The 23,338-nt window shown below is 43.8% G+C and overlaps 1 protein-coding gene across 5 annotated transcripts in view; it reads left to right on the forward strand.

Moving 5' to 3' along the window:
- The window catches only part of LOC129715173 (zinc finger E-box-binding homeobox 1-like), a 179,155-nt gene that overhangs the window by 125,426 nt on the left and 30,391 nt on the right, over positions 1-23,338 (forward strand). For 4 of the 5 annotated variants that reach the window (XM_055665068.1, XM_055665045.1, XM_055665049.1 and 1 more), the window contains exons 4-5: positions 4,124-4,312; positions 15,181-15,383. In XM_055665068.1, coding sequence (XP_055521043.1) covers positions 4,124-4,312; positions 15,181-15,383 — 392 coding nt within the window. The remainder of the gene's footprint in view (positions 1-4,123; positions 4,313-15,180; positions 15,384-23,338) is intronic. The other variant, XM_055665062.1, reaches the window with a different exon arrangement.

A 23,338-nucleotide genomic window follows, 5' to 3' on the forward strand; every position in this document is an offset into this window, starting at 1 on the left:
AACACAATACTAGTCACAGGCGTAGGGGGACTGCCGTGAGGAGGGGGAGTGGGGGGCAGGACAAAGGGGAGACCTGGAGCGGGGGTACTTTGTAACATTGTCAGCTCCCTTTATGGGAGACTATTTGCATACCTTGGGTATGCATGCAAAGAATTTCACTGTGACTTGTCACATGTAACAATGAAGTATTCAATTCAATTCAGTTCATAAAACAGCCTTTCAATACCACCCGCCGCATCCTACTATGAAGCCAATTCTGTATACAGTTAGCTAGCGCCCCCTGGATCCCTAGTGATCCAGTACAGCCGACCATGCAGAACCTTATCAAAGGCCAAAGGTGGACACAAAATGCTGGAGTAACTCAGTGGGACAGGCTACATCTCCGGAGAGAAGGAATGGGCGACGTTTCGAGTTGAGACCCTTCTTCAGACCTCAACCCGAAGTCACAAAATTCAAATTCTCCTGAATATTATAGTCACTGAAGTTTTTGCAATCGTTTCATCAGTTATGCTAATAGTTAGGATAATTGTGGACAAAAAGTAGCCTTGCAGCTCAGAGGACATTTTGCCAAAGTAACCAAGAAATTGAATTGAATAGTTTAGTTTAGTTTAGTTTAGAGATAAAGCGCAGAAACAGGTCCTTCGGCCCACTCAGTCCGCACCAACCAGCGATCCCCGCACATTAACACCATTCTACACGAGGGACAATTTTTACATTTACACCAAGCCAATTAACCTACAAACCCGTATGTCCTTGGAGCGTGGGAGGAAACCGAAGATCTCGGAGGAAACCCACGCAGGTCACGGGGAGAACGTACAAACTCCGCACAGACAGCACCCGTGGCCAGGATCAAACCCGGGTCTCTGGCGCTGTAAAGCAACAACTCTTACCGCTGCGCCACCGTGCCGCCCTAAATAGCGCCAATCTTTTTTCATCAACTGAATCAATCTATGAGGCAGTATTGTAACACAAAAGCTCATTCTGTTACCTCATTGTTACAGGAACCCGTGTTCAATCATGACCTGTGTTCTCCATGTTTCTGCATCATTTTCCACTTGGTGCTCTTGTTTCTTTGCGCATCCCAAATAAGAACTGGTCGTTATACGATCCATTTATGTTGGCAAATGACAAAGCGAACGTGAGAGAGAAACATTGGGAGGGAAGTGGAAAGGGGAACATTACATTTCTTGGTGAAATCATAAAAGTTTGATCAATACCTTCTGCTGCATCCAAATATATTCCCCGTACCTAATAATGTTAATTGTCAGTGCCGAGTTCCAGTAAAAGTTAGAGCGACTACGTGAAGAAAATCTCTGCCATTGACAGTGATTTTAAAAAGGAGCCTTCTGGTCAGATGTTGCAGGTACTAAAGACAAGAACTGGAACCCCAAGGGATGTGGCACAGATGCACGCACTTATCACCATAGTATTTGCAGAAACAAAATCCCACCATGACCCATGGTGGAGCAGCGGTAGAGCCACTGCCTTACAGCGCCAGACATACAGGTTCGATCCCGACCACGGAGTTTGTACGTTCTTCTCGTGACCTGCGTGGGTTTTCTCCGAGTTCTTCGGTTTCCTCCCACACTCCAAAGACGGACAGGTTTGTAGGTTAATTGGCTTGGTATAAATTGGAAAATTCTTAAATAAAATTCTGAAGGGATTATCCACTGTAAGTTATCCCCCATTGGTGAGTGGTGGAATGTAGGGAGGAGAGGTTACAGGTAAAATTGCACAACATGAAATTGCTCTGTGACTCAGCATAGACTCAATGGCCAAATGGTGAAAGGAAATATTGAAATCTGAAGTAACAATGACATATGATGAAAGAATGGATCAACTGGGCTTATATTCAATGCAATTTAGAAGGATGATAGGGTATCTTATAAAAACATCTAGATTTCTTAAGAGATTAGACACGCGAGATGCAGGAAAAATATTCCCCATGTTGGGGGAGTCCAGAATCAGGGGTCACAGTTTAAGAATAAGGGGTGGGCCATTTAGGACTGAGATGAGGAAAAACCTTTACAGCAGGAGAGTTGTGAATCTGTGGAATTCTCCGCCACAGAAGGCAGTGGAGGTCAATTCACTGGATGTTTTCAAGAGAGAGTTAAATATAGCTCTTAGGGCTAACGGAATTAAGGGATATGGGGAGAAGGCAGGAACGGGTTACTGATTGTGGATGATCACAGTGAATGGCGGTGCAGGCTCGAAGGGCCGAATGGCCTACTCCTACACCTATTGTCTATTGTCTATAACATACCATGCAGCCACAGTGACAGAGCTGAGGAGAGGAATACATTTTACATTTTTTTATACTCTAGTTCTAGAATAACTATCTAGTTATAGAGTAGATTCCTGAATATTAAATTTTCTTTTGAAAAAGAAATAGATCTCGTATTTGGCTTAAGTATCTTGGTTCCTGGCATCATTGGAGTCCTCCAGTACAACGTTTTTTTTCATTGACCCTGAATCCGTTAATGATTTTAAAGGTATGTCGGGAGCAGCAGGAACAAAGCCAAACGGGCAGTTAAAATTACTGTAGTGCACTTCTATTCCTGCAGGCAGTCTTTGTGAGAGCACGCAGATCATAGTTCAAGAGTTAAGATTGTTTTATTGTCAAATGTCCCAGATAGGACAATTAAATTCTTACTTGCAGCAGCACAACAGAATATGTAAACATAGTACATAACGGGGGAAAAACAGTTCAGTGTGTGTGTATACACATGCACACATACTCAATCTCAATAAATAACAAATATAGTGCGATAATAATGATAGTCTGTTGCAGTTCAGAGCTTATTTGTTGTCGTGTTTAATAGCCTGATGGCTGTGGGGAAGTAGCTGTTCCTGAACCTGGATGTTACAGTTTTCAGGCTCCTTCACTTTCTTCCCGATGGCAATGGTGAAATGACTGTGTGGCCTGGATGGTGTGGGTCTTTGATGATGTTGGCTGCCTTTTTGAGGCAGCGGCTTCGATAGATCCCTTCGATGGTGGGGAGGTCAAAGCCGGTGATGGACTGGGCAGTGTTCACAACCTTCTGCGGTCTTTCCCGTTCCTGAAAGTTCAAGTTACCGAGCCAGGCCACGATGCAACCAGTCAGTATGCTCTCCACTATGCACCTGTAGAAGTTCAGGAGCAAGGATCACAACACAATTTTAAACCAGAATTGTGCAAATTGTTTCCTCTAGGTAACTTTGCCTTTCTGAATCATGACATCTTTCTAAGAATGTGAATTGAATGTGTCATCTGCAGGATGGCACCTTCAGCATTACACCTCTGCTTTATTTAAGTATATGCATCAAATATTTACCCCTTGGGCAAGATTTGGAACAGCAGTTTTTTTTAAATTAATGAAGTTAATTTCATTTTAACATGTTTGTAAAACCAGTCTCTGTTAGTAATCTAACTTGTATGAATTATAATTAAATCTAATAACGTATGGTATTACACTTACGTAAAAATAATGCACATGATATTAGACACAAAAAACTGGAGGACCTCAGCAGGTTAGACTGCATCTCTGGAGAAAGGGAATAGGTGACGTTTCGGGTCGAGACCCATCTTCAGACTAATGACGGGTCTCGAACCGAAACATCACATAGAAACATAGAAAATAGATGCAGGAGGAGGCCATTCGGCCTTTCGAGCCAGCACCGCCATTCATTGCGATCATGGCTGATCGGCCCCAATCAATAACCCGTGCCTGCCTTCTCCCCACGTCCTTTGATTCCACTAGCCCCTAGAGCTCTATCTAACTCTCTCTTAAATCCATCCAGTGATTTGGCCTTCACTGGGGCAGGGAATTCTACAAATTCACAACTCTATGGGTGAAAATGTTTTTTCTCACCTCAGTCTTAAATGACTTCCCCTTTATCCTAAGACTGTGACCCCTGGTTCTGGACTCGCCCAACATTGGGAACATTTTTCCTGCATCGAGCTTGTCCAGTCCTTTTATAATTTTATATCACCAGCATCTCTTTCCTTCGGAGATGCTGCCTGACCCGCTGATTCACTCCAGCATTTTGTGTCGATCAGCGTCAGCAGTTCCTTCCTACACAATGCATGCAATATGTTTTGTTTTGGAGCTGCAATATCGAATAACTTAAGATTTATTGATAGCTAAGGAAGAAGGATGTGAGTCTGATGGCGAGAACTGCTTTCACGATTCAACTGCAGAAGATGAGCAGACCCATGATCCAAAAGTGCAGGAATACCTTCAGCAAAAAGACACAGCAGTAATCTTTCCAGAAGCACCAGAGGATCAACATAGAAGAGCCACGCCAGAACCTAGTGGACAAGAAGAAAATGGTAATTTAAGTATTAGCTCTATTGCACGTAATCTCTAACCATTTAAAGCCCTGTCCCACGGTACGAGTTCATTCCAAGAGTTCTCCTGAGTTTGCCCTGATTCGAACTCGAAGATTTACGGTAATGGCCACTCGTCGGTACTCGGGGCTCTCGTGGACATTTTTTTCATCATGTTGAAAAATCTTCACGAGTCTTCCCTTCTTTACCTGCCGTTAGCTAGTCTTCCCAAGCACCTGCCGTTAGCGCTAAGAGACGTCCCCGAGCTCCGACGTACTGGCTACGTTCATTTTCCGTGCTTACCACGAGTTTCATTTTTTTTTAAACTCGGGTGAGCTCTTGGAATGAACTCGTACCGTGGGACAGGGCTTTTACAAAAAACACTATTTGCTACAGAAAACGAAAATAAAAACTGCAAGTGATGGAAATTTGAGATTAAAACAGTAAATTCTGGTAACGCAACAGTTTTAATGAAGGGACCTAGACCTGCAATGAAACCTAACATTTTCCACAGATGCTGACAGACCTTATGAAAATTTCCAAAGGTAGACAAAAATGCTGGAGAAACTCAGCAGGTGAGGCAGCATCTATGGAGCGAAGGAAATAGGCGACGTTTCGGGTCGAGACACTTCTTCAGACTCCAGCATTTTTGTCTACCTTCGATTTTCCAGCATCTGCAGTTCCTTCTTAAACATCATGAACATTTCCAGCATTTTCTGTTTCCAGTAATGTTTGTTACAGTTTATTTTGTCTCTGTGTTTGGTGCAATGGATGGCTTACACAAAACATGTACTGGATGTAATATGTAGCACTGTGTATATACAGGGCATTCTTGATTATAATGAAAAATAAAGGTAGAATAAACAAAGGTAGAATAAATAGTCTGACATCGAGGATGCAACCGTTATATAAATGATAACTAGCCTCTCATGATGTTTCAACCTGATATGTGGTTAGTTTACATTCCTGTCTGGAATTCTTATTTCCTGTCTCCTGGGAACCTCTGTATTTATTTGGACTACAGACCTGGCCACCATTCATTGTAAAGGTCTTCCCAAGCACCGACGTACCAAGCACCACACCACTCTCTTTCAAATGAGGTGACAAAGGAGAATGGTGAAGATAGGGCAGTGGAAGATATATATGGATGTTAAGAAGGCTTTGGATACAGTCCCTTATAGTAAGCTGATCCCACAAATTAAGATATAAGGATTCACGTTGACTTGGTCGTTTGAATTCAGAACGGGCTTATTCGTAGAAGACACGGTTGTGGCGGAAGGTAGATGTTCAGGCTGGAGGTCTGTGACTAGTGGAGTTCCACAGGCATCTGTGCTGGGACCTCTGCTGTTTGTGGCATATAGAGATGGCCAGAATGTAAATGTAGATGGGTTGGTGAATAGTTTTGCCGACGACACCAAGATTGGAGGAGTTGCAGACAGTGAGGAAGGCCGTCAGAAGATTCAGCGGGATGTGGTTCAGCTGCAGAATTGGGCAGAGAAATGGCAGATGGGGTTTAAACCAAGCAAGTGTGCGATGATGCACTTCTTTGTTTGTGTCCTTCTTCCATGTTTCAAATGTTGACATCGCTGTCATCGTCCGTCCTGAAAAGGACGCAAGCTTCCGGCGACAATCAGTGGGAGCCATCACTGGTCGCAATAGATGATGGGGGTTGCAGAATTAGCTCAGGATACTTCCAGTTTCCAGCCCTGCGACTTGAACGCTTCTGCTATGGGGCCATCATGCATTTGGAGAGGGAATGGAAGGGAAAAGTATACAGTTAATGACAAGACCCTGGACAGCTTTGATGTACAGAGGGATCTTGAAGTCCTAGTTCATTGCTTGCTGAAGGTGGCAGCGCAAGTGGATAGGGTGGTAAAGAAGGTACTTGGTATGTTTATCTTTACAGCTATGGGTTTGTATATAAGGGTCAGGGAGGTCATGATGCAGCTCTAAAGGCCTTTGGTTAGGCCGCATTTGGAGTATTGCGTGCAGTTCTGGTCTCCCTATTACAGGAAAGATGTGGAGACTTTGGAGAGTGCAGCGGAGATTTACCAGAAGGCTCACAAAAAAACTGGAGAAACTCAGCGGGTGCAGTAGCATCTATGGAGCAAAGGAAATAGGCAATGTTTCGGGCCAAAACCCTTCTTCAGAGTCAGTCTGAAGAAGGGTTTTGGCCCAAAACGTTGCCTATTTCCTTCGCTCCATAGATGCTGCTGCACCCGCTGAGTTTCTCAGTTTTTTTTGTGTACCATCGATTTTCCAGCATCTGCAGTTCCTTCTTGAACACTTTACCAGAAGGCTGCCTGGATTAGTGGATTCAGCTAATTCACGGAGAATTAGCGGTTTCAGGACGAGGTTGGATAGACTTGGATTGTTTTCGCTGGAACGTTGGAGTTTGAGGGAAATCTTGCTAGAAGTATATAAAATTATGAGAGGGATAGATAGGATAGGCAGTCAAAACATTTTTTCCCATGGTTGAAATCAAAGATCCTAGAGCGGAGCAAGATAGTCTACTCCTGCAAAATCCAGTGTAGTACGCAACGGAGCGTAACCTCCGCCATTTCAGTAAACCCAACCCTATCTTTGATCCGACCAGACTTCAGTTATGCGTTCAGTTAAAACAGCACATAGCTTGTACAGGAAGGAACTGCAGATGCTGGTTTAAACCGAAGACAGACACAAAAGGTTGGAGTAACTCAGCGGATCAGGCAGCATCTCTGGAGAGAAGGAATAGGTGATATTTCAGGTCGACTTTTTCGATAGCTGCCATGACCTGTTACTGAGCAATTGCACCCTCCTCCCTCCTTTATTACAAAAAAATAAACCCTTTCATTTCCCCGGACCCGAATGCTGCAAAAAACGTAATCTTTTTTTTTTATGTTTTAAAACATTGCGGGACCAGGGTTTGTTTTTAGAAAGAAGGTAGACACAAAATGCTGGAGTTACTCAGCGGGACAGGCAGCATCTCTGGAGAGAAGGAATGGGTGGCGTTTCGGGCCAAGACCCTTCTTCAGACACTTTGTTTTTAGAAAACAATGTTTGACCTAAAAAATAAATGCAACATTCCTGTGAAGGGGGAATAAATGGCGATGTGCAAGTGTCAAGATCTCTCTCTCTCTCTCTCTCTCTCTTGCAAACACATCCTGTACGTGAATTTGCAGCTTTATCCTGCGCTACTTAATCCAAAGGTGAGCGAACCTGCGGACAGACGGACGAAAGCAACGATCATAGAGCGGATTAGCTGACATTTCGGGTTGAGACCCTTCCTCAGACTGAGTCATGGGAAAGAGGAACAAGAGATATAGACGGTACTCAGGACAAATGAATGGAAGATATGCCCATATCTCCCGTTTCCCTTTCCCTTGACTGTTAGTCTGAAGAAGGGTCTCGACCCGGAATGTCACCTATTCCGCTCAATGATCTTTGCTTTCGTCCGTCTGTCCGCACGTTCGCTTGCTCTTGGTGCCGGTGCTTCTCCCCTCATACTCCGACAAAAACACACACACACACACACACACACACACACACACACACACACACACACACACACACACACACACACACACACACACACACACACACACACACACACACACACACACACACACACAGCATGTGTTTAAGAAGGAACTGCAGATGCTGAAAAATCGAAGGTACACAAAAAAGCTGGAGAAACTCAGCGGGTGCAGCAGCATCTATGGAGCGAAGGAAATAGGCAACGTTTTGGGCCAAAACCCTTCTTCAGACTGATCGGGGGTGGGGACAAGAAAGGAAAAAGGAGGAGGAGCCCGAAGGCTAGGGGATGGGAGGAGACAGCAGGGGGACTGAGGAAGGGAAGGAGACAGCAAGGACTAACAAAATTGGGAGAATTCGATGTTCATGCCCCCAGGATGCAGACTCCCCAAGCGGAATATGAGGTGCTGTTCCTCCAATTTCCAGTGCTGCTCGCTGTGGCCATGGAGGAGACCCAGGACAGAGAGGTCAGAGACGGAGTGGGAGGGGGAGTTGAAGTGCTGAGCCACCGGGAGGTCAGCTTGGTTATTGCGGACCGAGCGGAGGTGTTCGGCGAAACGATCGCCCAACCTCCGCTTGGTCTCACCGCTATAGATCTGCTGACATCTAGAGCAGCGGATGCAATAGATGAGGTTGGAGGAGACACACACACAGCATGTCCGGCAGATCGGTGCGGGCCGAGACCAGGAGCAGGGCGAAGGATGATATCAAACGGGTCATGGCAGCTATCAAAAAAGTACGGAAATGGTAAGGGGGAAATTTTTAAAAATACCCAAAGGAAATAGATGTTTAACAAAAAAAAAGGGGGGCTGGCGATCGCTCCGTGTCCGTGTCGGAGGGAAGGGGGGGGGGGGGGGATGGCTTGAGTGGGTGCAGGATTTTCTGGAACTCCTTCCTAATGGCAATATTTTGTATGTTCAAAGTTAATAAGAAAGACTAGGCAGGAATATCAAAATGATCACCTGCTGCTGAGAGAAAAAAAGATGATTTGTGTATGAAGACACCATGACCGATGCAAAGATACTAGAGCGGAGACGGATGCTGGTTACGGAAATGGCGCTAAAGATTACCCATGACCTACTACGGCTTTTTAGTCAAGTGGACTTCTTGCTCCGGTCTGGGATCTTTGGTTGAAATGTCCAACACTACAGGGCATAAAGTGAGAGGGGGCAAGTTTTCTATACAGAGAGTGGCGAGGACCAGGAACACATTGCCAGGGGTGGTGGTGGAGACGGACACAATAGTGGCGTTATCGGGCTTTTTTATAGGCACATGGAAGTGCAGGGAATAGAGGGATATGGATCATGTACAGGCTGAGGAGATCAGTTTAACCAGGCATCATGTTCGGCACAAACATTGGGGGCCGAAGGGCTGCATCCAGTGCTGTATAGTTCTAAGTTCTAAATGCCTTTAAGTTTTATTGACCACAATCATTTTCAAACACCAGCCTCAATAAATATTAAGCGTTTAATTTCTCCTTAATGTGATTGCTTCCTTAACCATATAACCATATAACAATTACAGCACGGAAACAGGCCATCTCGGCCCTACAAGTCCATGCCGAACAAAATTTTTTTTCCCCTTAGTCCCACCTGCCTGCACTCATACCATAACCCTCCATTCCCTTCTCATCCATATGCCTATCCAATTTATTTTTAAATGATACCAATGAACCTGCCTCCACCACTTCCACTTGGAGCTCATTCCACACCGCTACCACTCTCTGCGTAAAGAAGTTTCCCCTCATATTACCCCTAAACTTCTGTCCCTTAATTCTGAAGTCATGTCCTCTTGTTTGAATCTTCCCTATTCTCAAAGGGAAAAGCTTGTCCACATCAACTCTGTCTATCCCTCTCATCATTTTAAAGACCTCTATCAGGTCCCCCCTTAACCTTCTGCGCTCCAGAGAATAAAGACCTAACTTATTCAACCTATCTCTGTAACTTAGTTGTTGAAACCTTGTTTGAAGTATTTTGAGATGCAGTTCATTGGATGCAGATCTTGTCTAATATCTTTGCTGATACATATGTTGATTTTCTTTCTTTTTAAATCTACCATCTTGGAAACTTCTTTGTGCACCAGTAATGTTTTGACTGTACTTTGCAAAACAAAGAAGGGTCCCAAGCGAAACGTCACTGTTCAAGTCCTTTAGAGCTCTGATGAACCACTGAGTTATTCCAGCATTTTGTGCTTTAAAAAAAAAATGTTGTCCAATCTGTCGTGAGCAAGTCCTGTGATTTCCTTCATCATTTTCTTTCAATTTGATTTCTTTCCACTTTCAGTTTTTTTTTAACCAATCATTTTGTATATTTTTTCCCGCATATAAGTCCCTCAAAAATATAACTTCTAACTGTTTTGTTAAGAAATCTTTCAGCAAATACGTTCAAAATTATTTGTAAATACTTGGAGTGCAGGAGGATGAGGGGTGATCTTATAGAGGTGTATAAAATCACGAGAGGAATAAATCGGGTAGACACACTGAGTCTCTTGCCCAGAGTAGGGGAATCGAGGACCAGAGGACATAGGTTTAAGGTGAAGGGCAACAGATTTAATAGGGATCTGTGGTGTAACTTTTCACACAAAGGGAGGTGGGTGTATGAAACGAGCTGCCAGAGGAGGTAGTTGAGGCTGGGTCTATCCCAATGTTTAAGAAACAGTTAGACAGGCACATGGAAAGGACAAATTTGGAGAGATATGGACCAAACCAAACACAGGCAGGTGGGACTAGTGCAGCTGGGACATGCTGGCCAGTGTGGGCAAGTTGGGCCGAAGGGCCTGTTTCCACACTCTATCACTCTGACTCTAAATGAACAAAACAGAAATAAATAAAAATAATTACAACAATGCTCTGTCCAATGTAGTTTTTTTGCCATCCGACCAAGATGTAATTGTCATGTCTTGGACAACAACTGTATTGAATCTCGACACAAAATGCTGCAGTAACTCAGTGGGACAGGCAGCATTTCTGGATAGAAGGAATGGGAGGTGTTTTGGGTCGAGACCCTTCTTCTATTCCCTGATTTTACATGTGTTTTACACCTGTAATTAGTGTGCACATAATATTTGCACGCCCAGCATTATGTTGAATGCACAGAAGAACAAAAAAAAAATCAAATCAAGTCAGACCAGGTTGGACTAAGTGGTGAAAATCAAATCCAAAATAAATACTAATTTTGCAATTGAAAATGTATAATGCAGCATTGTGTACTAAGGAGTTGCTTGTAAATACACTGCTGTTATTGTGCTGTTCATTTCAGTAACAGCTTAAAAGGACAATGTCGTACCTATCATATTCCATTTTTCACGGAGAAATTCCATAGGGCATTGTTCGTGGCCTGTGGAGGTCTTTGTATCTGGTTCAAAGCGTCAGTTTTATGCTTTGGCACATATTACATCCTCATTTACTCATCTGTCCAATTTTGAAAGAAATTACTTTGGTGAATTACAATTGTTGATTGTTAATCAGACTATAAAGAACATGTTTCTATACAGCATTGTTCCAAGCCTGACATTATTAAACTGATAAACTTGCCCATGTCGATCTAATGGTCCACTTATCCTAGCGCCACCTGCCTGCATGTGGCCCATATCCCTCTAGACTCTTGTTATCCATGTACCTGCCCAAATGTCTTTTAAATGCTGTTATAGTATCTGTCGACTATCTTTTCTGGCAGCTAATTCCATATACCCACCAATCTTTGTCTATAAGAGATGCCCCCCAGGTTCCTATTAAATCTTTCTTCTCTCACCTTAAGCCTATGTCCTCTGGTTCTTGATTCCCCTACTCTTGAGTAAAAGTCACCCCATCTATTCCTCTCATGATCTTAGACACCTCTCTAAGATCACCCTGTGCTCTCCTACGCTCCAAGGAATACAGCCCCAGCCTGCCCAACCTCACCCTGTAGCACAGCCCCTCAAGGCCTGGCAACATCCTCCTAAATCTTCGCTGTACTCTTTCTAGCTTCACAACATCCTCATTGTAGCAGGCGAACCAAATCTAAACACAGTACTCCAAATGCGGCCTCATCAACGTCTTGTACAGCTGTAACATAACATCCCAACTTCTATACTCAATACCCTAATTGATGAAGGCCAGTGTACTGTTCTAGTTTTACTGCTCATATTCCCTCGTTATCATCTCCCCAGGCAACAATGGACCATGTTGGGCTCTTTGGCCATCGGTGCCGGCTCCGATTTGTTCCCTACCTAACTCACAGCCAACAATGGCCTGTTTTCTTTATCATCGTCACTTTTTTGCTTATCTTTCATTCATTTGTTCTATATAGCAATGTTACAAAATTTTGAGATTTAAAACATCAAGTCTGCAATTTATCCCATCAGATAAAGCATAAAAAGAAGTTTAATTTGACACCTAATTCACTTTCATATCTCAAGTAATAAAAAAGTTATGGCCATTTTCATACTCGGAAATTAACATCTTGTTCCCTATTGATTTTCTATGGACATAACAAAAAAGCTGTGATCATGGACAGTCAAAAGCCCATAACCTTCTTAAAAATTAAGAGAACTGAATGAAATTTTCAGTTATCATAGATTGAACCATTCTGAAACAAATATAAAATAATCTTACTTGGATGACCTGAAATTAAAGCTTATAATTAGTTAGTTACCCACTTGTAGCTAATTTCAAACTTCAATTACTAGATCTAAACATCTATCCATTTCTTAATAAATGATTAACATTTTTAAATAGCCTAAGTGTCCAAATAATATTCACAAATAATTCACAATAAAACATGATTTTTAAATCTCATTTACATCAATTTATAGGCCAAATGGAAGGAATTTAGTGTTCAATTGCTGTAAATTAAAGTCCATTTTAAATCAGCTTTCTAGTGGGTTCATGTGAACGCGCTGGTTTAGAACTTTCACATTGCGCTGGATTTGTGCCCTCAAATGCCCAGAAAAATACTGCGGGATATAAAGAGCCCAAAATGAACTACTCGCTATAGTAAACTTTGTATAAAGGGGATCTTAAGAAGCCCCTTTTAATGTAAAAATAAGGTACATACCTTTAATTGTTTGCTTTATAAAACCCTGGGGCTGCGAGAGGTCGCGGGTTGAGAGAGTGATTTTAAAACTATTATAACTATTATTCGAGGCCTATAAAACTAATAATACCTTTTGCGACGGGGTCTTTCAGCGATTTTTCGTTAATGATTTACTAGGCTGAACATCTTCGATTGGAACAGCCTAGTAAAAATCGCGTTTTAAACCCGCCCCCTCTAAACAGCGCCAAAATCGCGCACACGGGCTGGGGCAGATTCTCAGCGACGATTCAGGTAGGTTTTGCAACATACCTATTCTATATCTGTCAATATCACCACCTATATCTCTAGTCCCCCTCTCCCCTGATTCTCAGTCCGAAGAAAGGTCTTGAACCGAAACGTCGCGTATTCCTGCATTCATGTATTATAGGGGAAAAATACATGTTAAGTTGGGTAATAGAAGAAGGGTCTCGACCCGAAAACACCACCTATTCCTTCTATCCAGTCATGCTGCCTGACCTGCTGAGTTACTCCAGCATTTTGTGTCTATCCTAATGGGTTATGAAGGGGAATGGCCACAGGGATCACCTGCGGTCATTGTCTATTCCCTTTCCTCGCAGGCAAACACCTCCACTCTTCTAAAGTAGTTGCTCTTAAAAATCCTAACTCTGCCTTGTAGGATCATACTGAATATCACAAATCATCCCACAATGTGTGCACGGCATGGGAAATCACTCTGTAAAACATTTGTAATTGCAGAAGTTCCCTAAGAGCAAAAGTGACACTTGTATATAAAGAGCACATCAACATTGAACATGTTGAACATGAGCGGTCACGGTAGAAGTAGAGTTGTTGCCTTACAGCGCTTGCAGCGCCGGAGACCCGGGTTCGATCCCGACTACGGGTGCTGTCTGTACTGGGTTTGTACGTTCTCCCCGTGACCTGCGTGGGTTTTCTCCGAGATCTTCGGTTTCCTCCCCGCACTCCAAAGACGTAAAGGTTTGTAGGTTAATTGGCTTGGTAAATGTAAAAATTGTCCCTAGTGTGTGTAGGATAGTGTTAATTGTGTGGGGATCGCTGGTCGGCACAGACCCGGTGGGCCAAAGGTCCTGTTTCCGCGCTGTATCTCCAAACTAAACTAAACTAAACTAAACATATGGAATACAGGAAACTGTGGACACAGGAATCTTGAGCAAAACGCACAAAGTGCTGGAGGAACTCAGCAGGCCAGGCAACACCTGCGGAGGGATGGGACTGATGATGTTTCAGGTCGGGACCCTCCTTCAGACCGACAGAGAGAAAAAGAGAGCTTCTTCTAAGCATGCATGATCTGAGGGGATTTTTCACGTAGTAGTAAAAAATGGAGACGCAAGAACTACAGCTACTTTGGCAGCTTTCTCTGCACCCCCCTCCATCTCCCCCTCCACCTCTTTATCAGTCTGAAGAAGTGTCTTGACTCGAATCATCTTATGTCCAATCCCTCCACAGATGCTACCTCACCTGCTGAGTTCCACCAGCACTTAGTGCCTTGTCCAACAGGTACAATTATATATAAATATTGCAGCTCTGTGGATGAGTGCACGACAAAAAATGATTCCTTGACACAAAAGGGTATTTATTTTTAATCTTGAAATATTTTTCATGTAATATTCTGTAATGTTTGTCAACCAAAAGTACTTTTGCAGGGGACAAACCATAAATGTCCACTTTGATTCACAACTCTTAAATGCAGATGCATGGGCTGCAATTTGTGGTTTTACCTGATATATTATTAAAATGCAACTGTAACACTTTCGTTTTCTTGTAACTTGGAAATGGGGAGGAAAAATTGGGTGCTACTCATGTTTGATGTGGGTGACTATAATATAAACTGCGGAGCATCTTGGACAATACAGCTCACCCCATCTATGACACACTGGTCAACCTGAGGAGCACCTTCAGCAGCAGACCGGTTCCACCAAGATGCAGCACAGAACGCCACAGGAGATCCTTCTTCCCCGTGGCTATCAAACTGTACAACTCCTCCCCCTTCTGCCGTGGGGTAGACTGAGTCTCCTCCCCCCCCCCCCACCACCAATCTTTGCACATCCCCAATCCTTTCCACTCATCACTTTAATTTCATATATTTTGTGTTTTATGACTGTTGGCAGATCACTTTCCCTTCTGGGATGAATAAAGTTCTATTGTGTCGTATAATTAAAACGTGTAAGTCACAGGAGCGAGGTCGTTTATCTGGTCAGCCTATGCTTCCCAATCAATTTTAATTGTATGGGAAGCATAATTGGTAAGCTCTCTTTTAGGAATAGATGCAAATAATGTGTATTTATATATATCGTTTCAAATTTACAGGAACACCTGATGCTTTTGCACAGCTGCTCACCTGCCCGTATTGCGATAGAGGATACAAGCGTTTGACTTCACTAAAAGATCACATAAAATATCGGCATGAGAAAAACGACGACAACTTCAGCTGTTCCCTCTGTCGCTACACATTTGCCTACAGAACACAACTGGATCGTCACATGGCTTCACACAAGTCAGGACGAGATCAGGTATAAAGAGGAAACCAATTCTGCTCCAAACGATCTCATTGAAACGTACCAAGTTCTGATCGGGCTTGGCAGGCTTGGATGCGGAGAGGATGTTCCTTCTGGCTGAAGGAGGGGACTAGAACAAGAGTCCCAATCTCAGGATATGCGTTTGCACCCTTGGATAAAAATCTTCCTTTTGAAGGTGGTGAACCTGTGGAATTCTCCACCCACAAAAGGCTGTGCTGGTCAAGTCACTATTTAAGGAGTCCTGTATAGATTGGATGTGGAGAAGATGCTTCCACTAGTGGGAAAGTCTGGGACCAGAGGTCATGGAATTACATAACGTTCCTTTAGGAAGGAGATGACAAGAAATGTCTTTAGTCAGAGGGTGGTGAATCTGAGAAATTCATTGCCAAGGAAGGCTGTGGAGGCCAAGTCAATGGATATTTTTAAGGAAGAGAAAAATATAATCTTGATTAGTACGGGTGTCAGGAGTTATGGGGAGAAGGGGATAACGAGGGAGAGATAGATCGAATGGCGGAGTAGACTTGATCGGCCGAATGGCCTAATTCTGCTCGTATCGCTTATAAACATGAGATCGAGGCAATAGACAATAGGTGCAGGAGTAGGCCTTTCAGCCCTTCGAGCCAGCACTGCCATTCACTATGATCATTGCTGATCATCCACAATCAGTACCCTGTTCCTGCCTTCTCCCCATATCCCCTGACTCCGCTATCTTTAAGAGCTCTATCTAACTCTATCTTGAAATCATACAGATAATTGGCCTCCACTGCCTTCTGTGGCAGAGAATTCCACAGATGCACAACTCTCTGGGTGAAAAAGTTTTTCCTCATCTCCGTTCTAATTGTCTGACCCCTTCCTTATTCTTAAACTGTGGCCCCTGGTTCTGGACTCCTGCAACGTCGGGAACATGTTTCCTGCCTCTAGTGTGTCCAATTCCTTAATAATCTTTTATGTTTCAATAAGATAACCTCTCATCCTTCTAAATTCCAGTGTATACAAGCCCAGTCGCTCCATTCTTTCAACATATGACAGTCCCGCCATCCCGGGAATTAACCTCATGAACCTACGCTGCACTCCCTCAATAGCAAGAATGTCTTTCCTCAAATTTTGAGACCAAAACTGCAAACAATATTCCAAGTGTGGTCTCACTAGGGCATGCTAAGGGGTGTATGGGGAAAGAGCTGGAATCTGATATTGAAATAGAGGATTAGCAATGGATGTATTGAATGATGAACCAAGTTCACCAAGCCATATTATCTACTGCCTCTTCTGTGTATACAGAGCTAATTGCCATTTATCTACTTTAATTTTGTCTAGTGAACCCTGTTAATTTGTAAGGTTAATAGTTCTTTCCAGTAGAAGGTAGATACAAAATGCTGGAGTAACTCAGCGGCAGGCAGCATCTCTGGAGAGTAGGAATGGGTGACGTTTCAGGATGAGACCCTTCTTCAGAGTTCTTTCCAGTGGTCACTTAAATGGAAATGTTTGATTTTCTTCCCTCCTTCTCACCCACCTCCTTCCTGCACATTTCATCTGCTCCACTGCGAAATCTCATCATGGTATGCCTACTTTGAAGAAGGTCTCCTCATCTTTCTGACGAGAGTTCACCTTACACTTCCTTATCTCTGTGTCTCCCTCTCCCCTGACTCTCAGTCTGAAGAGGGGTCTCGACCCGAAACGTCACCCATTCCTTCTCTCCAGAGATGCTGCCTGTCCCGCTGAGTTACTCCAGCATTTTGTGTCTGTCTTCGGTGTAAACCAGCATCTGCAGTTCCTTCCTACACAGAAACCCGTATCTGTTTTTCTGATATCTCCGGCTTCAATGATATTAATTCCTACTTCCATCTTCCACCCTCCGTAACTTTAGTTCATCTAAAAGTCTACTGCCCATATCCTCATTTATCCTATGCCCTGTTTAACCAGTGACTTGGAAACCTACATCTAATCTAGCAGCAGTTACAGGAAATAACATGTGGCTCCACAAGGAGCAGTTTTAGACCATTCAGCCCATCAAGTCCACATTAGCATTCAATCATGGCTGATCTATCTCTCCCTCCTAAACCCATTCTCCTGCCTTCTCCCCATAACCCCATGACACCCGTACTAATCAACATGACAATCCCAGCAAGTTCTAGCAACAAAATAATGAATTCCTCTACAATTTGGGTAATGACTAAAATTCCGCACTAAAACATTGTTCTCCACACAGTGGTCCACGACAGAATATTGTAAAATTAATGTCATATTATGTAGTTAAATGCAGTATTTTCTGTGGACGAATCTAATGCCTAAAAGCAAATTAATCCATCTTGCATATTTCAGGTTTGTTTTATTAAATTTTACACCACAGCTTTCGTTGAGTGTTTTCTGCATTACGTTGGTTACATTGCATTACATAGGGCGGCACGGTGGCGCAGCGGTGGAGATACAGCCTTGCCCCGGTTACAGCCCCAGAGACCCGGGTTCGATCATGACTACGGGTGCTGTCTGTACGGAGTTTGTACGTTCTCCCCGTGATCTGCGTGGGTTTTCTCCGAGATCATCGGTTTCCTCCCACACTCCAAAGACGTACAGGTTTGTTAGGCAAATTGGCTTAGTATAAATGTAAAATTGTCCCTAGTTTGTGTGGGACAGTGTTAACGTGCGGGGACCGCTGGTCGGTGCGGACTCGGTGGGCCGAAAGGCCTGTTTCCGCGCTGTGTCTCGACTAAATTGGCTGCTATCTTTGTATAATTTTCAAGGCGGCGGTTGCTTCAATGCCACATTTTAAACCTTGTTTACATAATTGGAAGAGAAAAATGACAAATATGGACCAGTGCTGTTTGTGTGCATATTTTCTCTGTCATTATTAGTTAACGAGTGATCAAAATAGTTAAAGCCTTGTAACAGATGGCTCTTATGTTGAAAAGTAACGTTCATTCCCTCTGGGAGTTAGGCCGTTTAGGTGCACCAATTCTGAGGAAACTGTTCACATGTTGCCATTTCCATCAGGGAACAGCTCTTCAGAGAATACATCAGGTCAAGGGAATTTGATCTCTTGGCTTCCCTTCGGAAATGCTTAATAATGTTCACACCTGATGCCAGCTCTGCAGCTCCTGGGCTGGAGACATGGAACATGGCAGATCAGCGTGGGAAAACAGGAAAGATAAACAATAGCACAGTACATCTTGCCATGGATATCCGAGCACTTTACAGGAGGATAGAAGTCCCCACAAAGGAGGTCGAAGTGCGCTAAAGCGCATTAAGATGGCGTGTAAAGTGACCGGAGAAATGACCAGCCCTCGAGGAGGGGAGAGAGTGGAAAGATAAAATGGTTTAAGGAGAGACTTCCATGGGATCTTTATGGAGGCTGAACTGAGAAAAGAAGTATGATGTAAAAATGCAATAGACTGTGACCCATGATCTGAGAAAATTGTTGTAATAAGATGAAGAGAGAGTATAGAGGGAATTGACAGGAAGAAAGGGTTTTGAAATGTACTGACGGACAAAGCCTGGGTGATTTATTTTTAAACTGTTCGTCAGCTCAATTCATACTGGTTTAAAATTTGTCCTCCATTATTTATTTTTTTTGCAAGATAATTAAAACAACACTAATTTCAAGCTCCTCTGTTGTGTTATTTAATCATGGAATAATGTTTTAAAACCCACTAAAAATTGCATCAGATCAAATTCACATGTATGTATAAAAACAAATGGTGTGCATTAAAATCCTGCTGACGGGTCGTACTATATACTGGCAGCGAGCACCACATTCCCTTCCTTGCTCACAGCAATTCTGTCTGAAGTGGCCAGAAAACTGGGTTTGATCCTGATTCACGGGTGCTATCTGTGTGGAGTTTGTATATTCACCGTGTTACCGCATGGGTCTTCTCTGGGCGCCCTAGTTTCCTACCACATCCCAAACACGTCAGGTTTGTAGGTTAATTGGCCTCTGTAAAATTGTCCCTAATCCGGAGGGAGTGGATGAGAAAGTGGAGTAACATCAAACCATAGTGAAAGGATAATCAGTGGTCAGCATGGAGGAGGTGGGCCGAAGGGCCTGTTTCCATGCTGTATCGCTAAACTCTGATGCAGCTTAACCTGGTTAGTGGATGTAGTGTGACCAACATGTTTCTCGTTTCAGTTCTCTCAACAGAGACTCTAATCAATTTTCAACTCAAATTTTGCTGATAAATACATTTTTTTTACACTGTAAAGCTAACAGGGTAGACCACCACCCAATTGAATAATACAATCGTACATGAAACAGTCCCCTCAGCCCAACTCATCCACACCGATCATAGTCACACAGTATGGAAACAGGCCCTTCAGCCCAACTTGCCCATGCCTTCCAAGATGCCCCACGTATACTAATCCCACCTTCCCGCATTTGGCCCATATCCCTCTAAACTTCTCCTATCCATCTACCTGTCCAAATGTCTTTTCAGTGTTATAATTCCTGCCTTAACTACCGTCTCTGGCAGCTCGTTTCATATAGCCACCATTCTCTGTGTGAAATAAGTTGCCCCTCAGGTTCCTTTTAAATCTTTCCCCTCTCACCTTAAACCTATCTCCTCTGGTTCTTGATTCCCTCCTCTGTGCATCTCTCATGATGTTATACATCTCTATAAGATCACCTCTCACCCTCCTGTGCTCCAGGGAATGAATTCCTCGCCTGCCCAACCTCTCCCTGCAGCTCAAGCCCTTGAGTCCTGTCACTGTCCTTGTAATTCTGCTCTGCATTCTTTCCAGCTTAACAACATCTTTCCTATAACAGGGCGACCAAAACTGAACGCAGTACTCCAAATGTCTTGTACAACTGTAACATAACATCCCAACTTCCATACTCATTACTATGATTGATGAAGGTCAATGTGCTGTCAGCCTTCTTGAACACCCGATTTGCCTGTGACGCCACTTGCAAGGAATTATGTACCTGCACATCTTGATCCGTCTGCTCTACAACACTCCCCAGAGCCCTGCCATTCACTGTGAAGGTCCCGTCCTGGTCTTTCCCAAAAAGCAACTTACCTGCATTAAACACCCGTAGCCATTCCTCAGCCCACTTGCCCAACTGATCAAGATCCTGCTGTAATTTTTGATAATCATCTTCACTATCTACAATACCACCTACTTTGGTGCCATCTGCAAACTTACTGATCATGCCTTCTACATTCTCATCCAAATCGTTGATATCACCCATAAACGGCAAAGGGCTCAACACCAATCCATAGGCGCACCACTAGTCACAGGCCTCTAGTCTGAAAAACAACCTTCCACCATCATCCTCTGCTTCCTTTCAGGAAGCAAATTTTCTATCCAGTCAGCTTGTTCTCCCTGGATCCCATGCGAACTAACCTTCCAGAGCAGCCTTCCCTGTGGAACCTAATCAAATGGCTTGTGAAATCCATATAAACATGGCTACGGCTCTCATCAACCTCCTTGGTCACATCTTCAAAAAATTCAATCAGATTCGTCAACCCCTTACTACCAAAGTTCCCAGACATCCTTGCAGCCCTTCTTAAATAGAGGCCCAACATTAGCCACCCTCCAGTCTTCCAGCATGTCCGCCATCTCTAATGATGATTATATCTCAGCCAGGGCACCTGGAATTTCTTCTCTAGCTTCTCAGAGTCCTCGGGTATATCTGATCAGACCCAGGACGATTGTCTTAAGACGTTCAGCACCTCCTTGACCGTAATACTAACTGTCCTCAAATCACTTTCATTAACTGTCACAAGTTCCCCAGTCCTCATGTCTTTCTCTATAGTTAAAAAGGAGAAATACTCATTGAGGACTTTGGCCATTTCCCGTGGCTCCACACACAGATGACTGCTTTTGGTATCTGAGGAGCCCTATTCCCTCTTTAGTCACCCTCTTTCGATGGTCAATGTTTCCCTTAATGTGTACCAATAAATCTCATTGTTCTCCCTTAATATTATCTACCAGACCTATCTCCTGCTCCCTATTTGCTCTACTGGTTATCTTCTGAAAAGCCCTGTCCCACGGTACGAGTTCATTCCAAGAGTTTGCCCGAGTTTGCCCCGATTCGAACTCGGAGATTTATGGTAATGGCCACTCGCCGGTACTTGGGGCTCTCGTGGACATTTTTCATCATGTTGAAAAATCTTCATGAGTCTTCCCATGCTTGCCTGCCGTTAGCGAGTCTTCCCGAGTACCTGCCGTTAGCGTTACGAGCCGCTAAGAGAGTTCCCCGAGCTCCGACGTACCCGCTACGTTCATTCTCCGTGCTTAACACGAGTTTGATTTTTTTTTAACTCAGGAGAGCTCTTGGAATGAACTCGTACCGTGGGACGGGGCCATAAGTCTGCACCTCAGTTCCAAAAACTCCTCCAGTGTTACACCTGATTCCAGTTGCCTATACCTGTCCCATGCCTCCTTTTTCCTGAACAGCGACTCAATTTCTCTCATCATCCAAGCTTCCTTACGCTCACCGGTCTTGCCCTTCACTCTAACAGGGACGTGCATGCCCTGACCTATTGGCCTTACACTTTTAAGAGCATCCCAATTTCCAGGTGTTCTATTGCCTGCAAACAACTTGCTCCACTCAACTTGAGCAAGTTCTTGTCCAATACCATCAAAGTTGGCCTTGCCCCAATTCACAATTTTAACCCTGCCTTTATCCATAATCGTCGTAAAGTTAATAGACCAGTGGCCGCTGGTCCAAAAAGACTCACCCACAAACACATCAGTCACTTGCCCTTCCTAATTTCCTAAGATCAAACATTGCCCACTCTCGTGTAGGGCCCTCTACATATTGCCTGAGGAAACTTTCCTGAACACATTTGACAAATTCCACCCCTTCTAAGCCTTTTGCACTATGACAGTCCCTATCCATATTAGGAAAGTTAAAATCCCCAACTACGACAACCTTATAAGTCTTGCAGCTGCAGGCTCTCTCCTGGAATGTTTCCTCTTCTAATTCCAGTTGACTATTTGGGGGCTTGTAGTACACTCCCAACCAGGTGATCAACCCTATTTTATTTCTCAGCTCCACCTATATAACTTCACTGGACGAAACCATCAGTAATATCGAACTGCCACGGTGACATTCTCCTTCATCGATAAAGCAGCACTCCCTCATCTTTTATACCCACCTCTATCTCTCCTGTAGCACCTGTATCCTGGAACATTAAGCTTTCAGTTCTGTCCCTCTCTTAGCCAGACTTCAGTCATGGATACAACAACCCAGTCTCACGTACCTATCCACACCCTGAGTTCATCCACATTACCCATCAGGCCCCTTCCATTAAGATTAGTGCAATTCAATTCTTCCTTGCCCTGCTTCTGTCTAGTCTGTCCACTGAACTTTATTTCATCACCATCCATACCATCTCAGCCTTTCACCTGCCTCAGTCTTGCATTGAGTCTAGCCAGGATATTTGCTCCACTAGTGTTCGGATGCAACCCATCCTTATACAGGTCAATGGCCACATTTCCATATGAATCCAAAGGCCCAGACTTTAGTCTATAGCTCATTGCATCCAAGCAATTTAACTGCTCATTTACACATTTATATGCTGCCTTCGACCCAGCTTCAACCACTCTCTCATTCTAGGTACTCGACACATTTAGTTTATATATACAACACAGAAACAGGCCCTTCGGCCCACCGAGTCCGCACCAACCAGCGATCCCCGCACATTAACACTGTCCTACACACACTAGCCAATTTACCTGCATACCTATACACCTTTGGAGTGTGGGAGGGAACTAAAGACCTCGGAGAAAACCTACGCGGTCACGGGGAGAGGGTACAAACCCCGTACAGACAAGCACCCGTAGTCGGGATCGAACCCAGGTCTCCGGCGCTGCAAGGCAGCAACTCTACCGCAGCACCACCATGCCGGCCCCAATCACTCTCTGAGTGATGAACCTCCACCCTCATATTCCCACTAAATCTCTTCCCCCTACACTATATCTATATCCTCTAGTTTCATCTACCTCCAATA

This window comes from Leucoraja erinacea, chromosome 2 (genome assembly GCF_028641065.1).
Source record: "Leucoraja erinacea ecotype New England chromosome 2, Leri_hhj_1, whole genome shotgun sequence".
NCBI classification, from domain to species: Eukaryota; Metazoa; Chordata; class Chondrichthyes; order Rajiformes; family Rajidae; genus Leucoraja; species Leucoraja erinaceus.